Genomic DNA, 19,405 nt, shown 5'->3' with positions numbered 1-19,405 from the left:
GAAGCCTCTATCTGTGGCCTTTATAGCGTTTCTCGCGTGTAAAATTTATCGTTTTGACACCGCATTTTTGACACTCCCACTGAAAATTAACGACCGAGAGCCTCTCCACGGACAATTCCAGAAGATTCGTGTTAACATCACGAATATAACCGGCAGCAGTCGGCGTCCGGCCGTTCCTGCGGTGTGAGAATCTCTCCGAGCCAAAACCCGCATTCCTTTCTTTTTCTTTGACTTCCAACAAACAAAAAAGTCCTTGTGACAACTCCGCCTAACGAACCACCGCGATCTAGTAAACCGACTCGAAAAAATGCCTCGATAATTACACGCTTCACGCCACGGAAATGGGTCGTTGCGATTGAAGCGCCGTTTCCCCGAGAGGTGGCCGCCGCCGCCGTGGAGGGCGAAACCGTACGGGTGCGGTGTCGGATGGACGGGCGAAATCGGATCGGTGCACCCTTTTCACGACCGCCTCCGACCGTGTCCACCCTCCGGATCGACTGAAAAAGCAGAAACACTGCTGAAACAATAATATGCACCGCGGATGAATGCACGCGGCGGCTATAAAAGCGACTAGTTCGCCTCGAGCTGCCAGTCAGCTGTTGGCGTTTGCAGTGAGAGCTTCTGCACCGAACAAAGTTTATTTTTTCCGTTTTACCGGTGTCTGCTTGCGCTCCTCGTTGTCCTTTCTTTTGCCAGTGACCATGGCCACTTACGCCGCTTACAGACACATCGAACTCGACAAAGTTGGCTACAGCAAAAAGAGGTAAGGGCGTTGCACACATTTTTATTTTTGATCGTCGAAAATCACGCGAACTTGGTGATGCGCCGGTCGGGGAAAAAAGATTTGTTCTGTTAGTCGAAGAAGCAGAAAACGAAGATCTCTGCTGGAAATAGGAGCGATTAGGGGCTGCAAAATAGATGAGACTATTTCAGGACGGACAGCGGCGTAACCGACGACATTTTCAGGCTGGAAATGTCGTTCTGTTTAAACTGCTTAAACAGAAAGAACTGAAATTCGAATCAGTTTTTGTTAGTCATTTTGGACAAAATATATGATAAACTTGGGGGTCAAAGACAAGATTTTTCAGCATAGATATTTAGTTACATATTTTAAAAAATATATTTTTGCATTCCTCAGCCGAACTGATTTAGCCTCGAGGAATACACAATGGCCGACTTTTATAGTTCAAGGTGAATCCTGATATCACGCATAAAAACAAGATAGGGGCTGAGCAATAGTGGTGGTGTTATTTTAGACGTGACAGCGGCGTGACGAGCACAGATAAGAAGAAAATTAAATTTAAATACAAAGAGTTCAAGCATTTTTCTATCGAACTATAAATCTTTTTATTTTTGTTTTTTAAATGTTAAATAGATGATACACTTTTTAGTTTTACAAGATTATTTTCAAAAAGTGGAATTTTGTATTAAATTTGAATTTTTTCATTTAACCAAAAAATAAAATACAAATTATGTACTGTGATTTTTAATTTTTGAAGCTGATTCAACAGATAGGTTTCAATTGTTTTCTTAAAATTTTTCTGTAACTGTAATCTAATCTTGTCTACTACATTGAAGACCTTTTTAGACATTCAAAATTAATTTTGCTTTAAAAAAAATATATTGCATGTTAAATTCCTAGATTCAAAAAGGCAAAAAATAATGTTTGCTTTCAAAAATCTGTGTTTCGTTCTGAAATTACCAGTGCCTAAAATTCTTACTTTTTGAAACATATTCTTATTTCAAATTTGAGAGCTTTTTCAGTTTGAAAAAACTTACATTTTTCGAGAATTTTTAATTAAGTACATGCTGTCATTCTCAAAGATGACTTTTTCTCATTCAGAACCATCTCGATTCGTGAATTCCAGTTACTTTTTTTAAAAAATTGTTTCGTAAATTTAGAGGATGATGGTTAATAATAAGCTTACGTATTTAATTTTCCTAAAATTTTTGAATCCAAAAAATCGCAGTCAAAAATAATCTGTTTAAAATCTATTCAGTGGAGTTCGGATCTTTAGTTTTCAAAGATTTATCCAAAACAGTTTTTTTTTTCATTCTGAAGTTCGAGACAAACTAAATTATGTAAAAACCATCAAACAGCATCGTCGCGCAAGCCTCTGCATGCACCATGGTCAAGGCTTGCTTCTTTCCCAGTCGTGACAGCACGGTCCATGATTTAAAATTTTTTCACGAGAGCTCCACGCAAATATCACGATTTTCACGGAATTTCACCGTCCGTATTAGAAACTCGAGGGAAAATCTGTAAGTTTCTAATCGACCGTTCCGAAAACTCCACTTCGAACCATCACCCGATTTTCCCCCCACAAATCAATCCTCGACTCTGAACTTGGCCGATTCCGTAACCTTGCTCGGCCAACTTTCGTTTCGTCGCGTTATGGAATTCCAATTTTTACCGACGCAAATCTCCTGGAAGCGGCCGTCAAGTGCACGCCGCTTTCTTTTCCATCGGGAACGGATCGAATCCGCCGACCGCAACCGCAGCGGAAGACGGCATCCTGATGTTATCGGGGCACATGCGGCGTCCACCAAAAAGTACAAAATGGAAGCGATATTGACAGTGAGTGACAGCTGTGGCGCGCATAATTCACTGTCAGCCGCGATGGGAATAATGGACCTCTTGTGGTCGCACACGATTCAGGGCTCTTTGTTCGGCCGAAAGTCGATCCGACTGCAATTAGCACCGTTCGAGGGGCACTTCCTGAATTCTTTCCGCCGGTGTGTTCGGTGGGTGTCGATCGACGATACGAGGACGGGCCCCGGGGCTGCAGATGATTATAGACATTTTTGTTGTGAGCCATTGTTAGGGAACTTAAGAGAGGTGTTTTCCTCGCATTTACTTTCCAATTCAGAGAGATAATAGGCTCCGGTTCTTAAAAAGATGCTCCAAAGTTTTCTCCAGACCAAAACAGTACGATTTTGTTTACGTTTCACCAAACAAACCCAAATTTAGACACACCGACAGATAACACTCGATACTGGAGCTAAACCATTTCATTCTTCCGTTTAAATTTGTTTTTGGGACAAATTTGTTCAGAAAAGTTCCAGCAATTTTCCAAAATTTTACATTTTTGAGTTCCACACTTTGTAGTGCCAAAAAGTTGTAAACATTGAGCCGTAAATAGTAGATTAGGAGTGATATCTGCATGTTCAATCCTTTTTAGCACTACTTTGATTTCCAAAAAATCCAAAAATTTCATGATTTTTGAATATGTCTTTAGGTAGGTACTCTTTTTTTCTTCCCCAAATTGAAACAACAAACAATTCTTGACATTTTCTTCATTTCTATTCGGCTTTTCCCATGATGTCCAGATCTGAAAAAGTTCTAGGATTTCAAAAAGTTCTAAAATTTTTCTAGTCGAAAATCATTGACAAACCAAACTGTTCCACATTTTCTTTTTCTCTTTTCTTTGTGAATCATCACGGATAGCACCGAGTGTTCTTTCCCGGTGCTGTATCTGCATAAGAGGAAATCGATGGATATTAAATATACGCATAGTACGTCACACCGTTGCGGTTCTTATTGCCGTGCCATTAAAATGCACCGTTTCGTAATACCGAATGTCCTGGACGAATCCGGGTCGTCCTTGTTTCATCCGGAGCGCCGGACAAGACCTCCACTGTGTGAAAATTTATCTCCACCCATTTGTCTCGGATTACAAAGACGGCAAATACGGGTGCGGTTCTAATACTCTCTCGTTTTCCCATGATTTATATAATCTATGCAAATAGAGGTGGATTGTTGCAATTTATGCATCGTTTTGAACCCGACTCGGATCCCATTGATCTTGAGAAGATCGATCGTTTGGCTGGACGTTAATAAAAATAATCTCTCATCTAACCTGGAAAGGTTTCGTGCGAACGGCGAATTCTCGTTTCGCGTCCAAATCTGTCGCTTTACAAAATAATTATCGATAAGTTGCGCCGCCCTCGGGGTCCGTGGACTCCGAGAGAAGGGGTCATAAATTCGTCGAAATTCGAGAGAAGCGTAAAACACGCGTCGCCGCCTTTCACCCCGATCTATTCGTACTTTCATCGATTGAAAAATATGAAATTGATGGGCCCCTTCTCGGTGTCGAATTTTGACAAGTGAAATCCCCCCGGGGGCCGCATGCCATCAGTGAGAGCTCTCCGGGGATCGCCGGGTCGATATGGGTCAGCGTGCTCTGGAAACGCTGACCAGCACCGACACTTCGCAGAATTTCCACTCGTAATGAAACACCGAGAGACTTTCTCGCTTCCTGGCGGCTTTTTATGATAATTCTTGAAATCGCAGAGTAACCGTATTCTGGTCGACGTTTCGTAACGGACGTCGAGGAAACAACCGACATCAGAAACCGTACGTCGCCAATTCCTCGCTCCGGTTCTGGATGGGTCGCTCGTTGAAAAGCCCGGACGCGGCCCTTCAGCTCCTCGTTCCATTCAGACGGATCGCGATGGGTTGTCATGAAAAAAATTATATGAATTGATTTACAGAGCGTGAAATAATACGGTGCGGATCTCTTCCGTTGTGCCGCCGCCGTAATTGTGCGTTCGGACAAAGATTAAAAATGTGTTAAGCGCGAGAATTATTTAATATTGCGTGCGTGATGCTGCGGACCAGGAATTTTTTGATGGGTCCTAACTGTACTGCTTTTGTACGGTTTGGTGGCCCAGAAAGTCGGCGTTTCCAAAATATTTTCAACCTTCCTGTTCCGGATGGATTTCACGATTTTTCAAATCTAAATTTCGCTTGGCAAATTTTTTGAAATTTCATGATGTATCAAATTATTTTACTTCTGAATTCTATGTTGCTAAATAACATTTTCATCTATTGTGTCTTCATCAAATTCCTGCTTCCTCAGTTCAACAAATTCTTCAATTCTTAAACATCTTCCTTTCGATGTTATTCAGAATTTGCTTTGCCCAAGACACCAACTCTTGGTCTTTCGAAAGTACAGGGTCATAAATGATTGGCGTTGAAAACCCACATGTGCCGCCGGCCTCGCAACGTTACTAGTCTCACTCATGTTATGAGGCTTGCGGCACATTCAACTACGCCACCAACGCCTACTGCGATGGGACAATCATTTATAATGACCCTGTAGTTTTTCGATTTTTTCCATGATGATACTCCCATGCTTGGTAATTTAGGTTACATATCGTCCTAGATTTTCTGCTCATCATCTCATTATAGCACCATTGTTGGTGGTAAGTTGACGCCTTAACCAAGATCAACAGCTCTTTCTTCACTTTTACCATTTACTTTTTACTCACGATGAAGGAATGGTAAAATGGGCACCACAAAACTATAAGTGATGTGTCTAGTGTGATATTTGTGATATTTTCCAAATAGAGAACTGGTTTTTAACATTCTGAATGAATTGTTTAATTCGCAGCAATGCCTACTAATCCAAAAAACAACTCGTTTTCGAAATTGCCGTGTAATTAGCGTAATTTAACAATGATTTGTGAAATTGCTTTGGAATTAGTTTTAGATAATTCGCACTTTGCGAAATTGTCGAAAATTAGTTATGGAAACATTTCGCAGTCCAAGTGGAATTCTTAGTGGTTCAAGTATTTCTCTACGGTTTCATTTTTTTATTCAAATCGGAAACATGTACCGACCGTTCGTTTCATTAAAAAAAATACAATGCCAAGCCATCATCTTTTTCTACTTGTGTTAATTAAATTCTGAGGTTAGCTCCGTTTGTTGATTTTTTCCAATTACTGTAAAGGCCCGAGGCGCAGAAAGTCCGCCTGTTTTCGGCGGTTTTCCGACAATCAAAAAAATCGGGAAGTAAAACCGTTGTCTCCGGCACAAATAATTCAATTACGGAGCGAAGAAAACCGATTTCGCGGTCGCATTTTGGACACGTTTTTCAGCATCCAGTCACAATGCGATATTTCCCAGAGATGGGGTCGCGGTTATCTCGGTTTTGGCAGAGAACTGGGAACCTTGTGAAATTTCCCGTCGATTATTATTTATCCAATAACTGTTTCAAAACGGCGAAGAATTCGACCATTGTCTCTACTTGAGCAGGAAATGACTGGGATAAGAGCTGCTCAAATTTCACAATGGTACTTTTTTCGTATTTCTCATTTCGCTTCGAAAAAATTCGATTGTTTGGGGCTGCAAGTGACACATTTTCTCTCCATTTGTGTTTTAAGCGTTTCTTAAAGACCTCCGCTCTTCCGTTAATTACTGCCTTTCTACAGTAATTACAACACCATTGAAGTATTTACAGACTAGATACTCATTGTAAGTCGTTCTCAGCGCATTTGTTATCGAAAGGTTGTAAATCGTTCGACGATATCCGTTCAGTTGCAACTTTTTATGTTAAATTACGATCTAGTTGTAATAGGAACTCCGCCATTGTACGCTCGACCTTCTCGCTTTTTTTCTTGTTTGTCTCGTTACTACTTATTCATGACAAAACTTTTCCCAAGACCTGGTCGATACTCCACTAACAAAACTAAAACCTCCCTCATTGAAAACACCCACCTACATTCTTCAATTTTATGCAAATCGCGAATTTTCGCAATTCTCAAACCAGGCCATAAAGCACCGCCTTATCTGGGTTCATTCATCACTCCACCTCGATTTGAATATTTGGAAAACTGGGCCAGTGAAACACCAGGAAATTGAATATAAAGAACGGTGGAAATCCAAAACCGGGGATTGAATAATATGCGATTTGAAGATTAGGAAAATTGTAGTACCGTCTTACGTGCAGACGCAAATATAGACGGACAGACAGTTGGGATCTGGTAAACATAAGGGGAAGCATCGCGTGCAAACAGCGAGACTATGCCAACTTTAGGTCATGCACCCCTAACGGCAGTGCCGTACGTCGATACGGCAGGAGGGTGGGTGGCGCGTATAAATATTTGATGTCCTAAAGCAACAAGGGCCACCTCGCCAGTACCGGGTGCGGCCGTGTCGTTTTACAACAAACCACCCCTCCGTTAAATTAGGGTTGTTGGAAAATTGGTTTTCCTGTTCGTTTGTTGAGATATATAACCGGGAAAGTGGTATATAACTAAAACTATAAACTTTCCCGGTTATATACTTAACTTGACGTAAATCAATGTTTTTTAAGACTTTGCCCAAACGAACACGAAAAATGTTATTCAATATTCGTGCGCTGTCAGTTTGCAGGTATTCGGCCTGTTTTGCAGCACTCGACTGACGCCTCGTGCTTCAAATTTCGGCCTCATACCTGAAAAGTAATCTGACAGCGCTACTCATATGAAAATAATTATTTCTTGTGTTTTTCACCCGGCTGTGTGTGCTGCTTTTGCAACGAGTGACCAGAACTTTTTTCGTATCCATTTCATTTTCTTCTGTACATCCTCCACCAACTAGTTTTTCTGTTATCACCAGTCCTTGCAAAAACTCGTTCTTTGTGGTTGTCAAAAATAATACTACCATTATTAACAGAACACTTAGAACGAGTCCACTGCCGGATGCTTGTCCAACAACTATTTTACTTTTTTGATTCTCCATTTCAATCTAAACATGTAGATCTTGCTCTGTTTGTGGATTCCGATAGGTTTTTTACATCTGGCCTACTACTGCGTTTTCCTTCGTTCTTTATTCCGAGCGTTTGATGTGAAAGCAAACCCATCGATCAACGATTCCGTTTTTTCAAAACTTTCACTCTTCCTCTGCCTTTTTCTACTTTTTGCTCCAGACAATTAAAACACGTTCGGTCCAATTGGACCTCCATCTGATCCAACTAATTGCCCCTTTGTGCGCCACACTCCACGTCTAATTAATAATTCTGTCAAGTCACCCAGTGATCGGTTTCTTCTGATGGGATTAATTAATTTAGCCCATCGACCTCCGCTCCTTTTACCGACCCCGACTCGAGACACTTCCAGATTCGCTCCGATTTCGAATTTTTCCAAATATGCACGTCGAGTTCCCGCTTCCGGTTCTAGACTTGCAGATGACACATTAAAAATGGATTAATCCGCCACACATCTGACGCTCCAACATCTGCCAAACAAGCTCCGAATGGTGCAAGTCACTTTTGCGCTGGTGTCATTGACATTTCGAGTTTTTTCTCGTCCAGCATAACGGATAATTTCGAAAAACAATCGGTGCTGTTGTGGTGGACCTAAGTGAACAACACTGTTCGCTGTTCCACTAATTAAAACTAATTCTGGCCCGAATCTGACAATTAACGGTCGCGGAACCACCAGAGTGGACGAGGAACGAGAATAATTCATGAATTGCAGATTGGTGACGCGTGTTCGTTTTCCTGTTGTTTTGTTAATTTGCGGTGCATTATCTCAGGAAGGAAACGACTTTAAATGTCGGAATTAATAGCCGATTAACCAGATTATCGAAAGTAGGCTGAGATCCTCGAAAGCCTCCAGCCTGGCTCGTGTTCCTGTCCCTCGCCGTATTTTGACATCCTCGGATTCCATCCATCATCCTTGTCCGTGATTTTTCCTCGAATAATTTACGATCGATTCGCGTGTCGAGGTCGACTCGCGTCGAAAACCAATATGGTATAGTCGAAAATGTCCGTGGTCGCGTGCCCGCCCGCTCGCTTTCGATGTCTCGACCCGATGGGACCGGTCGAATTTTAATAGTTTTCTAAATTTAGATGAAAGTCAACCGTGGGAACCGTCCTAGATTGATCGGGGGGGTCCGCCCAAACAGACATTCCAAAAATACATTTTTTGTTTATCCAGCCGGGGTGGTAGAACGGTCTGGCCCGCGGAACTCGTCAGTCACGTCTTGGATCAGATCGCACTCAATTCGAATTATTATCACGATAAGCGGCAGCAGTTACGTGCTGGAATGCTTCCGAGACGAAAGAAATCGCCATCGGTGGAGCGTGGGATATTGTTTTTCGAGGCGTCCACCGCAAGGGTCCCGCTTCGGACACCCGCTTTTTCCACCGTCTTCATTTTGCTCCCCGCTTTTCGCTGTACAGCTAATTTAACTGCATTTGACTCGTTAATGGATTAACAGTATCAATTACGCAATTAATTATCTCCACCGGTTCACGTCGACTTTCCACACCACCAACTGGAAAGATCGTATCCGTTGAACACGAATCACGATTTTCCCCTGTTACTTCCATTCCGGTCTTAAATAGCCCACACCAAAAATAGAAGATAATCGCGATCCCGTCCTTGAAAGGTAGCCGCGCTCTTCATAAATATTCACCGATTTTCTTCTTTTTTTTCCCGAACTGTCGTCCCCGCCTGATGCATTGATCGCCGGCACGTTCTCTTCACATCCTTTCCTCGCCCGTTTTCGAAACTAGTTAACATCGTAATGGCGACTGAGATTTATAATTATCGACCGTTATGTTTGTTTTGTTGAAATTATAACTCTACTTTCCGACATGAATTAAACATTTCTTTTTCAACGGTACGAACAAATGACTGAGTGCCTCTATTTAACGACATTATTTGCACGTTAATTGTGTCGTTCCGTTTTAACGGACTGTCGTCGTCCACTTGAGGAATGGCAGATAGAACCAATAATAGTGGATCGATGGCAACGTGGCCCTCGGTAAAACGGCACTCCTCACGAAGCCTTATCAGGCCGTAATCCCCGATGTTTACTTCTTGTTCGCGAAGGATGGAGAGATTAGGAGAGTGTAGGTGCAGAAATTAGATCTCCCAAACCGCCACTTGTCTTTGTTAGAGAACCAAGTATATTTTACGAAGCAAAAAGTTCTTTCAAGTTCCCTCTCTGCTTCACACTCTTCGAGTACCAACCAACAACACACGACCAGAAGTGTTCCAATTTTTGGGTCCACCTGTTGTCTCAACTTTGATAGTTAGTTTCTTCCACTTGTTGCTGTTGCAATTTCAAGTCTTTTTCGCGATTTCGTTCCGCATCAACGAAACGGTACCACTCAGCAGACCCCGCGCGAAGGGAACCATTCTAATTACAAGCCTGTGCCTGCTACATTTCAGCCGCGCAATTAAATGTAATTTTCCCCTGTGTAATTTGTGCAATCAAAATCGCAGCAACCTGATTGCAATAATTGAATCTAATGGGACTCGAATCACACATCAAGACGAAAGTAGGAAAGTCCGTGTTGATCCGTTGGACGGGATTGCGGAACGAGGAGGTCGACCGATCGTATCCGGGATGTTGATTTTTTCGTGCGTTTGCGTCGGTGGTATTGACCCTTCTTGGGGTGGTGGTGATTCATCAATATTCGTTGGTCACCATTGATTGAGGGTTGTCGCCCCTAACGACCCTAGCCGACGAGGTCAACGGTTTGATGGGCGCGCTAATTGGCGATTCGTCTCTCGAAAATTGTGAAATGCTCCAGTTGTAAGAGTCAACATCCTCCCGTAAATTGCTGGGTATCTCGGTTAATTGTGGCGAGGCTCATTAAGTCCTCCCACGGCGTTGCGTTTCCACGATGCGCTCGGAAAAATAATTCGTCCATTCATGGCATTGCGCGATGCCCGCTTTCCCTTTCGTCTCTCCTAACGCGCTTTTCGTCAGCGAGTTTTTCGATCGTCGACCTCCGAGGCCTTGCAAGTGCCCCGAAACACAATCCTCGGAACCACACTGAATGGTTTCCGTTGAAAAAGGATTAGCAAAGGTGAACTTCTAATTAAAGCCAGCAACATAAGCACCAGGAAACGCCGTCTTCCACTCGAAACCATTACATAATAACTCACTCTTTGACAGATAATGTTCTTGGTGGTGTGTGGGTTTGAAACCGATGCCTTGCCCCGAGTCAAACCAATCTGCACCGCGGTTTCTGCATCGCCTCTTATCTCGCTGGTGATGAACATACATTTACATAACGCGAAGTGGGCCATAAACCTTAATTGACCAAATTACCACGGCTGCGTCTGTCTTTCTTCCGATCGTAATTACCCCATAAATTCCACCATCGATGATGCACGCCGCATGGAAAAACAAGCGACAATCATTATAGTACGGCCAGACAATGAGTGGGAAGCAACAACCACACTCGACTGCTCTAACAAATTGCAGCGTAATTTATACTGAAAGAAAAATATATAAAATTACTCATCGTCACTAATTGTACATTTAAATGGCAAAGAAGAAGAGAAAAAGATAACAGGTATTGCATAAAAAGGTCTAATGGTTATATTCACCTCGCGCACTGGCAGATTGTGAAGTGCAGCTAACCGCAAATCGCAACTGTTACACGCCGATGCCGGTCCTACCGATTCAGTGGAGTTTTTCTTCTTAATTATCGTCGACGGGTAATTAATTTTTTGACGGTCGATGAGACCGTTAAAAAATTGACTTTTCGCCTCGTCAGTCGAACCAGACTGCTCTCGATCGGTCTTGAACACATGTTGTTGTCACGCACGAGTGCTAATTTTCGAATTTTTTACGATGCCATCGCACAAAAACAACTCAATTTAGAGATAGATTGAAATGTTAATAACAGTTGGAAGCACCGGAGAGAAAGCGGGATTTTTGGATTTTCATTATCCGGAAGGATGCACCTGAATGATAAATAAAATCCACTAAGAGATAAAGATGTCGACCATCGGGTTTATTAATGTTGAAACGGATCGCTCTAAAGGCCTATTAATGTTTCATGAAACTGTCCTGCTAGTTCTTCGAGGACGATCCCTTTATGGAAGCTAAATTTGCCAAGGAATCTCGACATCCTAATCTAGAATGTCTTCACGTTCTGATCGTTTACCTTTTTCTTTCCATATCTTATCTTCACTGTTTTTGCCAATCAATTCCCCTTTTTCGGTTTCGCCTTTCCAAATCTTGTCCCAAAGCTGCACAAAGAGTCTCGAGCCCAAATAAATGCCTCCATTAATCGCACGCATACCTCGCTCTTGTTTGGCAGTACAGCTGGGCCCCGACTGTCACGAAAGAACCCATAAACAATTTTAAGTAGTAACCGACTGAGATATCGATCTGAAATATGTGGGTTACGGAAAGGACCCATAAATCCGGAGGAATTCACGAAAACGCGTGACTTTCACAAATCGTTGATTTTTTTTATCATTCAGAGACCACATCCTTGCGGGAGTTGGCATTTTTCCTGCAACCACGTTTGTTCTGCGAACCGTTAACCGATCAACTCTGAATGATAATCCAAACACACGTCGAAACGTGATCGTGCAAGGATCGCAGGAAGCCTTAAATACCGATATCCTCTTCATTTTCCGGGACCGCCGACGCATGTTGGCCCAACCCACGATCCACGATACGGTGCATGCTTCACGTTTTTGAATGGGTGTGTAGGGCTGACCAAACGTGATAAAATTATTATCGACAGTCGACTTCCTCTTCGACAGTTATGCAGTCAAGCAGCAGTGGGCCAAGCTTCCTCCCAGGCGCGTTCAAGTTCAAACAAAATAAAAACATTCCTGTTTGAAAATACACTGCGCACAAAGCAATTTCACACCATCAAAGATTCTGCTGATTTCTGCTTATCAAATTGTTGTTAACGTCGCTCTGATAACTCTGGCTCGGCCTTCCTAGCTTTAGAAGGGCAAACTAACCACGAGTTGAACACTTCGAGTCCAGTTTTGGGTTCGGTGTGCACCTCTTTGTATTGTTCTCTGGACAATCCTCTCGCATGCCTGTGCCCAGTCCATCATCGATCTCGTGTGGGAGTCTCTGCATTTTTCCCCCATGAAACACCGCTATTGTGTTGTCGAGCTGAAGGGCACCATGGGCGTTATCGCTCGTCGATGCTTTCACATCACTCTTCGCGTCGAAATTTTTGTTTACGAGGGTGTCTCCACATCCTTTCACGACCGGATGTGCAAGAACCACGAAATCAGGCGACGTTGTTTACGACAGTTACCTACAAGAAGTCGAAAGCGTTGTAATTGTTACATCCGCACATCGCTCTTAATGGAGGATGTGCACTTGGAGTGCTGCAATCAGAGGGACCACCTCCGTTGCAATTACGCCTGCATAACCGTTTCTTTCGCTTCCAGAGTGCGCAACCCGTCCAGCGAGATCTTCAACGTGATGTGCACCCCTCCGAGTGTCAAGAACTCGTCCGGTCCGCGGAGATCTTCCCACTCCGACTCCTTCACCCGTCTGTTTGGGACCCCCGAGAACAAGGTGACGCCGCGGAGGGCCTCCCTCACCAAGCAAGGTAAGGAACGAAAAAAGTGCCAGAGTTGTTTGTCCAGTCGAATCGTTCTGAATCGGAGCATTTTGTGGAAAATATTTGTCAAGTGGTTCGAATCGATTGTTACAGATGTCACGAATCGCAACCCAGTCACCGGGGACGGGGTCGCCTCGTGGGACCAGAAACCGCTCAACCGTACTTCACCCAGAATTCACAATGGTACGATTTGGTCTTGCCCTTGAATTTGCCCGTTCATTTTTTTAATTGCAGAGAGAAATCCCGTCACCGGGGAAGTGTACAGCATCGTCTCCCCAGCTTCGACTCCCACGAAATCCGTCGAGAACGGTTTCGCCCACGTGAACGGGACTTCCACTCCGATGGCAAACGGCAACCCTGAACCCGTCGTCAACGGAAACGCCGCGACTGAATAATGCGGCTCCCGATGGGACTCTGCTCCTCATTATGTTTTATTTTTTATTCGACGTTCACAGAATTATGACAATTCGTCCATGTTTTTCTTTTATTCTGTTTTTACTTTACTGAACCAAATTTTATCGTAGGACTTAAATATATACGTAGGTTTTATATATTTTTAAGTAAATTTACTAACAACCGGGCACTAATAAATAGTGAGGTATTTATCGAGTGCTATGCTTTCATAGCGATTTTCCGAAACGGTCTCTACTATAATAAAATATTTATTGCCCCTTTTAGGTGTACCTACATTATAGCAATATAACACTTCGATCGACTAGTTATTCATATCATCATGCCTTTATGCCTTCATAAATCGTGTTAGTTTAAAATAGAAGCTTTTATATCATGTTTATAATTATTATTACTTCCTAGGAGTAGTTTTATTTTTTACGTTATGTACGAAAAGTATTGTAGAAATAAATTTTTATACACAACACGAGTCTCATTTCCCCAAAAAAAAAACAAAAAAAAACCTCGTTAAGAGTTCACGCTCTAAGACACCATTGTCACCGCTCAAGGCCACCAATTTTTTTTGAGCACCTGGTATATCGTTTATCTTATCTCGTCGCAGTAATATTCTACAAGGGCCATTAAAAATCAGAAAAAAATCGTGATTCAACAACAAACAAAAAAAAAACCGGAAAGAAAGCAACTTTGTGAACTTTATTTATTTACTTTAATTTTTATGAAATTTGCAGTCGCCATCTTGGCACTGAAATTGCCCAGAAATTTATTAAAAAATACAGCTGTAACACGTCTGTTATGTAGAAAACGCTTGCGTGATTTATTCACTCATTTGAACAAAAATAGATTTACATAAATACCTGAAGGTAGAAGATCCATTTAGAGAGAATTATTTTAAATTCAGCGGCTTCATTTCGTCGCAAGCGCACAACGCGAACACTTCACAGAAGTTAGTGTAAATCATTGATGCCAACCCGCGAAAATACGATTCTCAATGTTGGTAGCGCTGTTTCCCGCGGTAATAGAATTTGAGGTTATGTGTTTCGAAACAATAATAAGAGGTGTTCTGTGATAATAAGTAATAAGACGACAAACAAACCGCAAAAATGTTTAAAGTGGGAAGTATTCGCAAAATCGAAGTGAAAAATTTTGTGTAAGTAGTTTGATTTAATCGCTTTGTCAATTTATAGTTTCGTTTGTCCAGGACTTACAGTTACGCCGAGTTGTACCCGGGCCCCAATTTGAACATGTTGATCGGCCCCAACGGCACCGGCAAGTCAACCATAGTCGCCGCTATTGTTCTCGGCCTCGGGGGTAATCCCCGACTTGTGGGGCGAGGCTCTAAGGTACTTGATCAAATTACTCTTCAAATCCTTATCAAGCTAATGTTATCAGGTGTCTGAATACGTCAAACACAACTGCGCCGAGGCCACGATCAACTTATACTTGCAAGGCGAGCGCGAAACCGATTTTATCAAAATAACGCGTGCTTTTACGAACCAGGACCGCACAGTCTGGTCGCTGAACAACCAGAAAGCCTCATTAAAAGAGGTGATGAACTGCATCAAACAGTACAACATCCAAGTCGACAACTTGTGCCAGTTCTTGCCGCAAGACCGCGTCCAAGAATTCGCGAAGCTCAACCAGCAGCAGCTGCTGAAAGAGACGCAAACAGCGCTGTGTCGAACCGACCTGATCGAGAAACAAGAGTCGCTGATCGAGTACCGCGAGACCCACAAGACTCTCGTGGCGGCGATCGACAAGAACAACACAAAATTGCAGGAGGCGAAAGACGCCAATTTGCGCCTGGAGGGCAAAATCGAGAACTTCAGCAGGAAGAAACAGTTCCTGAGCAGAATTCAGGATATCGACCGCAAGGTGGCGTGGTTGCAGTACGACGACGTGTACGAGAAGTTGACGGAGACGAAGGCGGACTTGACTAAAGCGACGCAGATTTATGAGAAGCACAAGAATGCGGCGAAACCGCTCGAGGACGACATCCATCAGGCGAAGGATTTGATCAGCCAGTTGCAGAAGACCAACTCGAACATTGTAAAATTTGAGAAAGTCGCGCGCACGGGTGGTTTTTGTATGATTGTTTCAGACGCGGTCGATTCGAGAGAACGAGTCGTCTTCGAGGAATTACCTGGAGAAGATCGACCAGACGAGGGACAAGATCAGGGACATCGAGGGCGACATGAACGAAAGAATAGCGGTGGTGGACCAGAGGAAGCAAGAAATCGACACCATGGCCTCCAAGATCGAGGAGATGAAGGTGGCCCAACGGGGACTTGTCGATAAGTGCGGCAACGGTATGAGAATGTAACAAAGAATGTATAACTGGTTGCGTAATCTTGCGGTTTCGCGCAGACGACGAGGTGCAGCAGAAGGTGAAGAAAGTAACGAGCGAGATACAGAAGTTCAGACGTCACGTGACCGAACTGCAGAACCAGAAGGACGAGCTGGTGGCGGCGAGACAGACGAAGAGCGCGCAACTGCGAGCCGTCGAGAACGAGAGCAACCGCCTGGAGAACGTCAAACAGCAACGGCTGAATCGCTTGCAGACGCTGGACCGGGACGCCTACGAGGCGGTCCTCTGGTTGCGCGCCAACAAGCACCTCTTCAAGGAGGAGGTCTTTGACCCGATAATGCTGGAGCTGAACGTGTTGGACCCAAACGATGCGGTTTACGTCGAGAGCGTGATCCCGGTGAGGGACAGGGTGGCCTTCACTTGCGTCAACAAGAGCGACATGAACTCGTTGATTCGCTACCTGCGAAACGAGAAACACCTGACGGTCAACGTGCTGTACGCGGGGGACAAGAACGAGAGCTTGGCGAGGTTCCAGCCTGCCGTGCCCATCGAGCAGCTGAGGAGGTACGGCTTGCGCACCTACGTGCAGTCGCTGTTCACCGCCCCCGAGCCCATCATGAAGTACCTGTGCAGAACGTACAGAGTGCACAACATTCCAATAGGGAGCGCGCAGACCAACAGGCACTTCCAAGACTTGCCGTCGCAGATCAACGTCTTCTTCAGCGGTAAGTCAAAGCGAAAATGTTGCATCAAAAAGGTAACGGTTGTTGCTCAGACACGGTCAAGTACACGGTGAGCCACTCGAGGTACACGAACGCGAAGAGCATCAGACAGAACGAGATCTATTCGGACGGAGGTCTCTCGGTTTCGGTCGACACTTTGCATCTGGAGAGGCTGAGGGGGGAAATTCAGGAGCTCAGAAACAGTCTGAACAATTACGACGATCAGATGAAAGGGTACGACGGTCAGGTAAAAAGGCGAAATTGATTTTTTTTCGTGAGGATCTGTAGGAAAAAAATATTTAGATCAACATGGTCAACGAGAAAATTGCCAAGATCGGCGAAGAGTTGAAGTACATTCACAGCGTCAAGCAACAGGTGCAAACAATCGAGAGTCGCATCGTCGCCATGCAGAGGAAGGTCCAGGAGATGCGCCAGAATGTCGTCAACACCGATGACATCCGCAGCCAAGCGCGCACCAAGATCATGGTGAGTAACACTCCGTCCACCAGATAAAGAGTGGCAGGTTCTTTTAGTACTTTCTGATTTATATCGTTGGCAGCTTTGATCTAAATTTGACTGTCGCTGCGACAAGCAACCAATTTTTGTGTTTTAATACGGTACGGTAAAGAAAATATTCACTACTCACCACAGTAACTGATGTCCTGTCTTGAAAATACTTCTTTTGCCGCTGCAACTAACTCGGACGCCTTAATTAGCACCTTAAACAGTGAAAGGTGTAAAATGACAAGTGTTAACTGTCAAATGTCAAATTTATAAACCCACTTGATTTTATATAATATTTACACTAATCGTTTGACGTTTTTGACATACTTTGACAGTTTCGTAACTTCAGTGAGGTTTTGCTCCAGACAAAGTTTTGGAAAATTTAGGATAGGATAGTAATAACCGCTGTCTCAAAAGGTACAGTTAGTAATGTTTTCATTAGAGGGTGGTGCGAAGCATGCGCCAGTTGGCTCTCGATCTCAAGACAAATTACAAGAATTTGACAGTTTTGACGGTCAAGAGTACGTTGAATTCTGTCAGAATCGAGAAAGCGCGCCGAACCGCCGCCTACTTGGAAAACAAGAACGAAGAATTTCGGCGTCTGATGAGGGAGAGCGAGACGACAATGACTCAGATCAAAGAAGCGTACAGTAACGTGAAAGGTCAAGCGAAAGCTGCCCTACAGAAGGCGAAGAGTTTGTCGAAGAATTGTACACCGGAGGACGAGGCCTTCGACGAGTTTCGCCAAGCCTACGAGAGTCTCTCGGCGGATTTTCTCCAACTGCAAGAAGAGAAGCAGCAGTTGGTGGCCAAGATCGATTGTTTGAACACGGCCGACGACGACGAGATGAGAGAGTACGAGGAGAGAGTCGAGGTACAGAATCGTAAATAGTTTTTTTTACAATTGTCTTCAATATTTTTGTAGTTGATCAAAGGTATGCAAGAGAGCATCGACCGGGGCCACCTCGAGGCGAGCAAGATATCGTCGAAGATGGACGCGCTGCAAGAGGAGTGGTTGGGTCCGCTCCGCGAGCTCGTCTCGCAGATCAACGCCAATTTCTCGAGGGCTTTCGAGAGGATGGGGTGCGCCGGCGAGGTCTCCGTCAACCAGGGAGACGACGAGAAGGAGTTCGCCAAGTACGGATTGTGCGTCAAGGTGACGTACAGGAACGGAGAGCCGCTCCAAGAGCTGAACAACGTGGTGCAAAGCGGCGGCGAGAGAGCGGTGGCGACGGCGGTGTTCATGCTGTCGCTGCAGGAGCTGACGCCGGTGCCGTTCAGATGCGTCGACGAGATCAATCAAGGGATGGACGCGAACAACGAGAGGAGGATTTTCGATTTGTTGGTGGAGTCGACGAGTCAGAGCCACACGGCGCAGTATTTTTTGATCACGCCGAAATTAGTGCCGAATTTGAAGTTCTCCAGGTCGATGATGGTGCACATCGTGCATAACGGACCCTTCGTCGAGCAGGACAGGAAGTGGGCGACGTCTAAGATGTGCAACCCGCAGAGAGTGCAACTGCATTGATGGTTACCGCTTGTTTTCAAGTTTATTTTTGATAAAGTTTACAATAAACACGTTCAAACAAACGTTTTGCTTTATTTATTGTTCCTACCGAATTGACAGAAGTTAAGGCCTCTAAGGCATTTTCATATTTTTTGATTTGACAAGATTTGCTACGTTCAAGCGGTAGATCAAAAAAAAATGTCAGAATGTTCAATCTTCTGGTACAATGTTATCAGTAGTGCAATAAACCGAATTTTAATACAGATAATAAAAATTCCATAATATTTTTCAAAATGGTGGATGCGCCGGGACAACAATTTTATTTGCTTCGATTTTTATTGCATTTTTAATTTCCTCTTTAATAAAAGCTTAAACATAAAATCTTGATTCTTTTGGTCTCGTGTTCTCACCAAAGTTGTACAGAAAAAAAACTATTTTATAGTAAGAAAAAAAAACAGAAAAAATGAATTTCTAGTCGTTTCGTAAGATTCGTAAGAATCTGGTTGTTTCACGTTTTTAGGTAGCTTAGTTTTGGAGATATGAACGGTTTTAGGAAAATATTTCCTACTTTTTTAAGCCATTACGCAACGTTTTTCGCCAAAATGGCAGAGAGAAAAGTTGTTCCTTTTGATGAGTTCTATTACCAGTTAAAATTAATGCACTTGTTTCTGTTACACCCTGTATACTTTCTTCACACCACACCACAACACCGCAATTTACACCCAAAATAGAGTTGACAACGACAACATTGTACACTTTTGACAAAGGGTGAAAAATCTCATCAGTCATCATATAAAAATTGAGGTTATTAGAGATATTAGTAGCGCAGCATGTTAAT

The 19,405-nt window shown here is 43.6% G+C and overlaps 2 protein-coding genes across 2 annotated transcripts; both read left to right on the top strand.

Annotated features, from left to right (window-relative positions):
- The first annotated feature begins 576 nt into the window (after window positions 1–576).
- LOC138122955 (microtubule-associated protein Jupiter-like) lies at window positions 577–13,993 on the top strand. Its single transcript, XM_069037395.1, has 4 exons — window positions 577–763; window positions 12,943–13,106; window positions 13,212–13,301; window positions 13,353–13,993. The coding sequence occupies exons 1-4, from the start codon at window positions 702–704 to the stop codon at window positions 13,511–13,513; spliced, it is 477 nt and encodes a 158-aa protein (XP_068893496.1). The 5' UTR covers window positions 577–701; the 3' UTR covers window positions 13,514–13,993.
- A 523-nt stretch (window positions 13,994–14,516) lies between these two features.
- On the top strand, window positions 14,517–18,650 carry SMC5 (structural maintenance of chromosomes 5). Its single transcript, XM_069037394.1, has 9 exons — window positions 14,517–14,676; window positions 14,728–14,869; window positions 14,919–15,575; window positions 15,628–15,835; window positions 15,894–16,559; window positions 16,610–16,803; window positions 16,860–17,042; window positions 17,503–17,934; window positions 17,986–18,650. The coding sequence occupies exons 1-9, from the start codon at window positions 14,630–14,632 to the stop codon at window positions 18,586–18,588; spliced, it is 3,132 nt and encodes a 1,043-aa protein (XP_068893495.1). The 5' UTR covers window positions 14,517–14,629; the 3' UTR covers window positions 18,589–18,650.
- The last annotated feature ends 755 nt before the right edge of the window (window positions 18,651–19,405 follow it).

The sequence above is a fragment of the Tenebrio molitor genome, chromosome 2, assembly GCF_963966145.1.
Source record: "Tenebrio molitor chromosome 2, icTenMoli1.1, whole genome shotgun sequence".
Classification (NCBI taxonomy): Eukaryota; Metazoa; Arthropoda; class Insecta; order Coleoptera; family Tenebrionidae; genus Tenebrio; species Tenebrio molitor.
Note: the sequence above shows the minus strand (reverse complement) of the source record. Positions and strands in the feature narration are given on the sequence as shown.

Excerpts from the sequence above, each read along its gene's own strand:
- LOC138122955 (XM_069037395.1), top strand. The coding sequence starts at position 702 with ATGGCCACTTACGCCGCTTACAGACACATCGAACTCGACAAAGTTGGC. Across the intron at positions 764-12,942 it reads GTTGGCTACAGCAAAAAGAG|AGTGCGCAACCCGTCCAGCG; the intron begins GTAAGGGCGTTG and ends TTTCGCTTCCAG. Across the intron at positions 13,107-13,211 it reads GGCCTCCCTCACCAAGCAAG|ATGTCACGAATCGCAACCCA; the intron begins GTAAGGAACGAA and ends CGATTGTTACAG.
- SMC5 (XM_069037394.1), top strand. The coding sequence starts at position 14,630 with ATGTTTAAAGTGGGAAGTATTCGCAAAATCGAAGTGAAAAATTTTGT. Across the intron at positions 15,836-15,893 it reads TGTCGATAAGTGCGGCAACG|ACGACGAGGTGCAGCAGAAG; the intron begins GTATGAGAATGT and ends GGTTTCGCGCAG. Across the intron at positions 17,043-17,502 it reads AAGCGCGCACCAAGATCATG|AGGGTGGTGCGAAGCATGCG; the intron begins GTGAGTAACACT and ends TGTTTTCATTAG.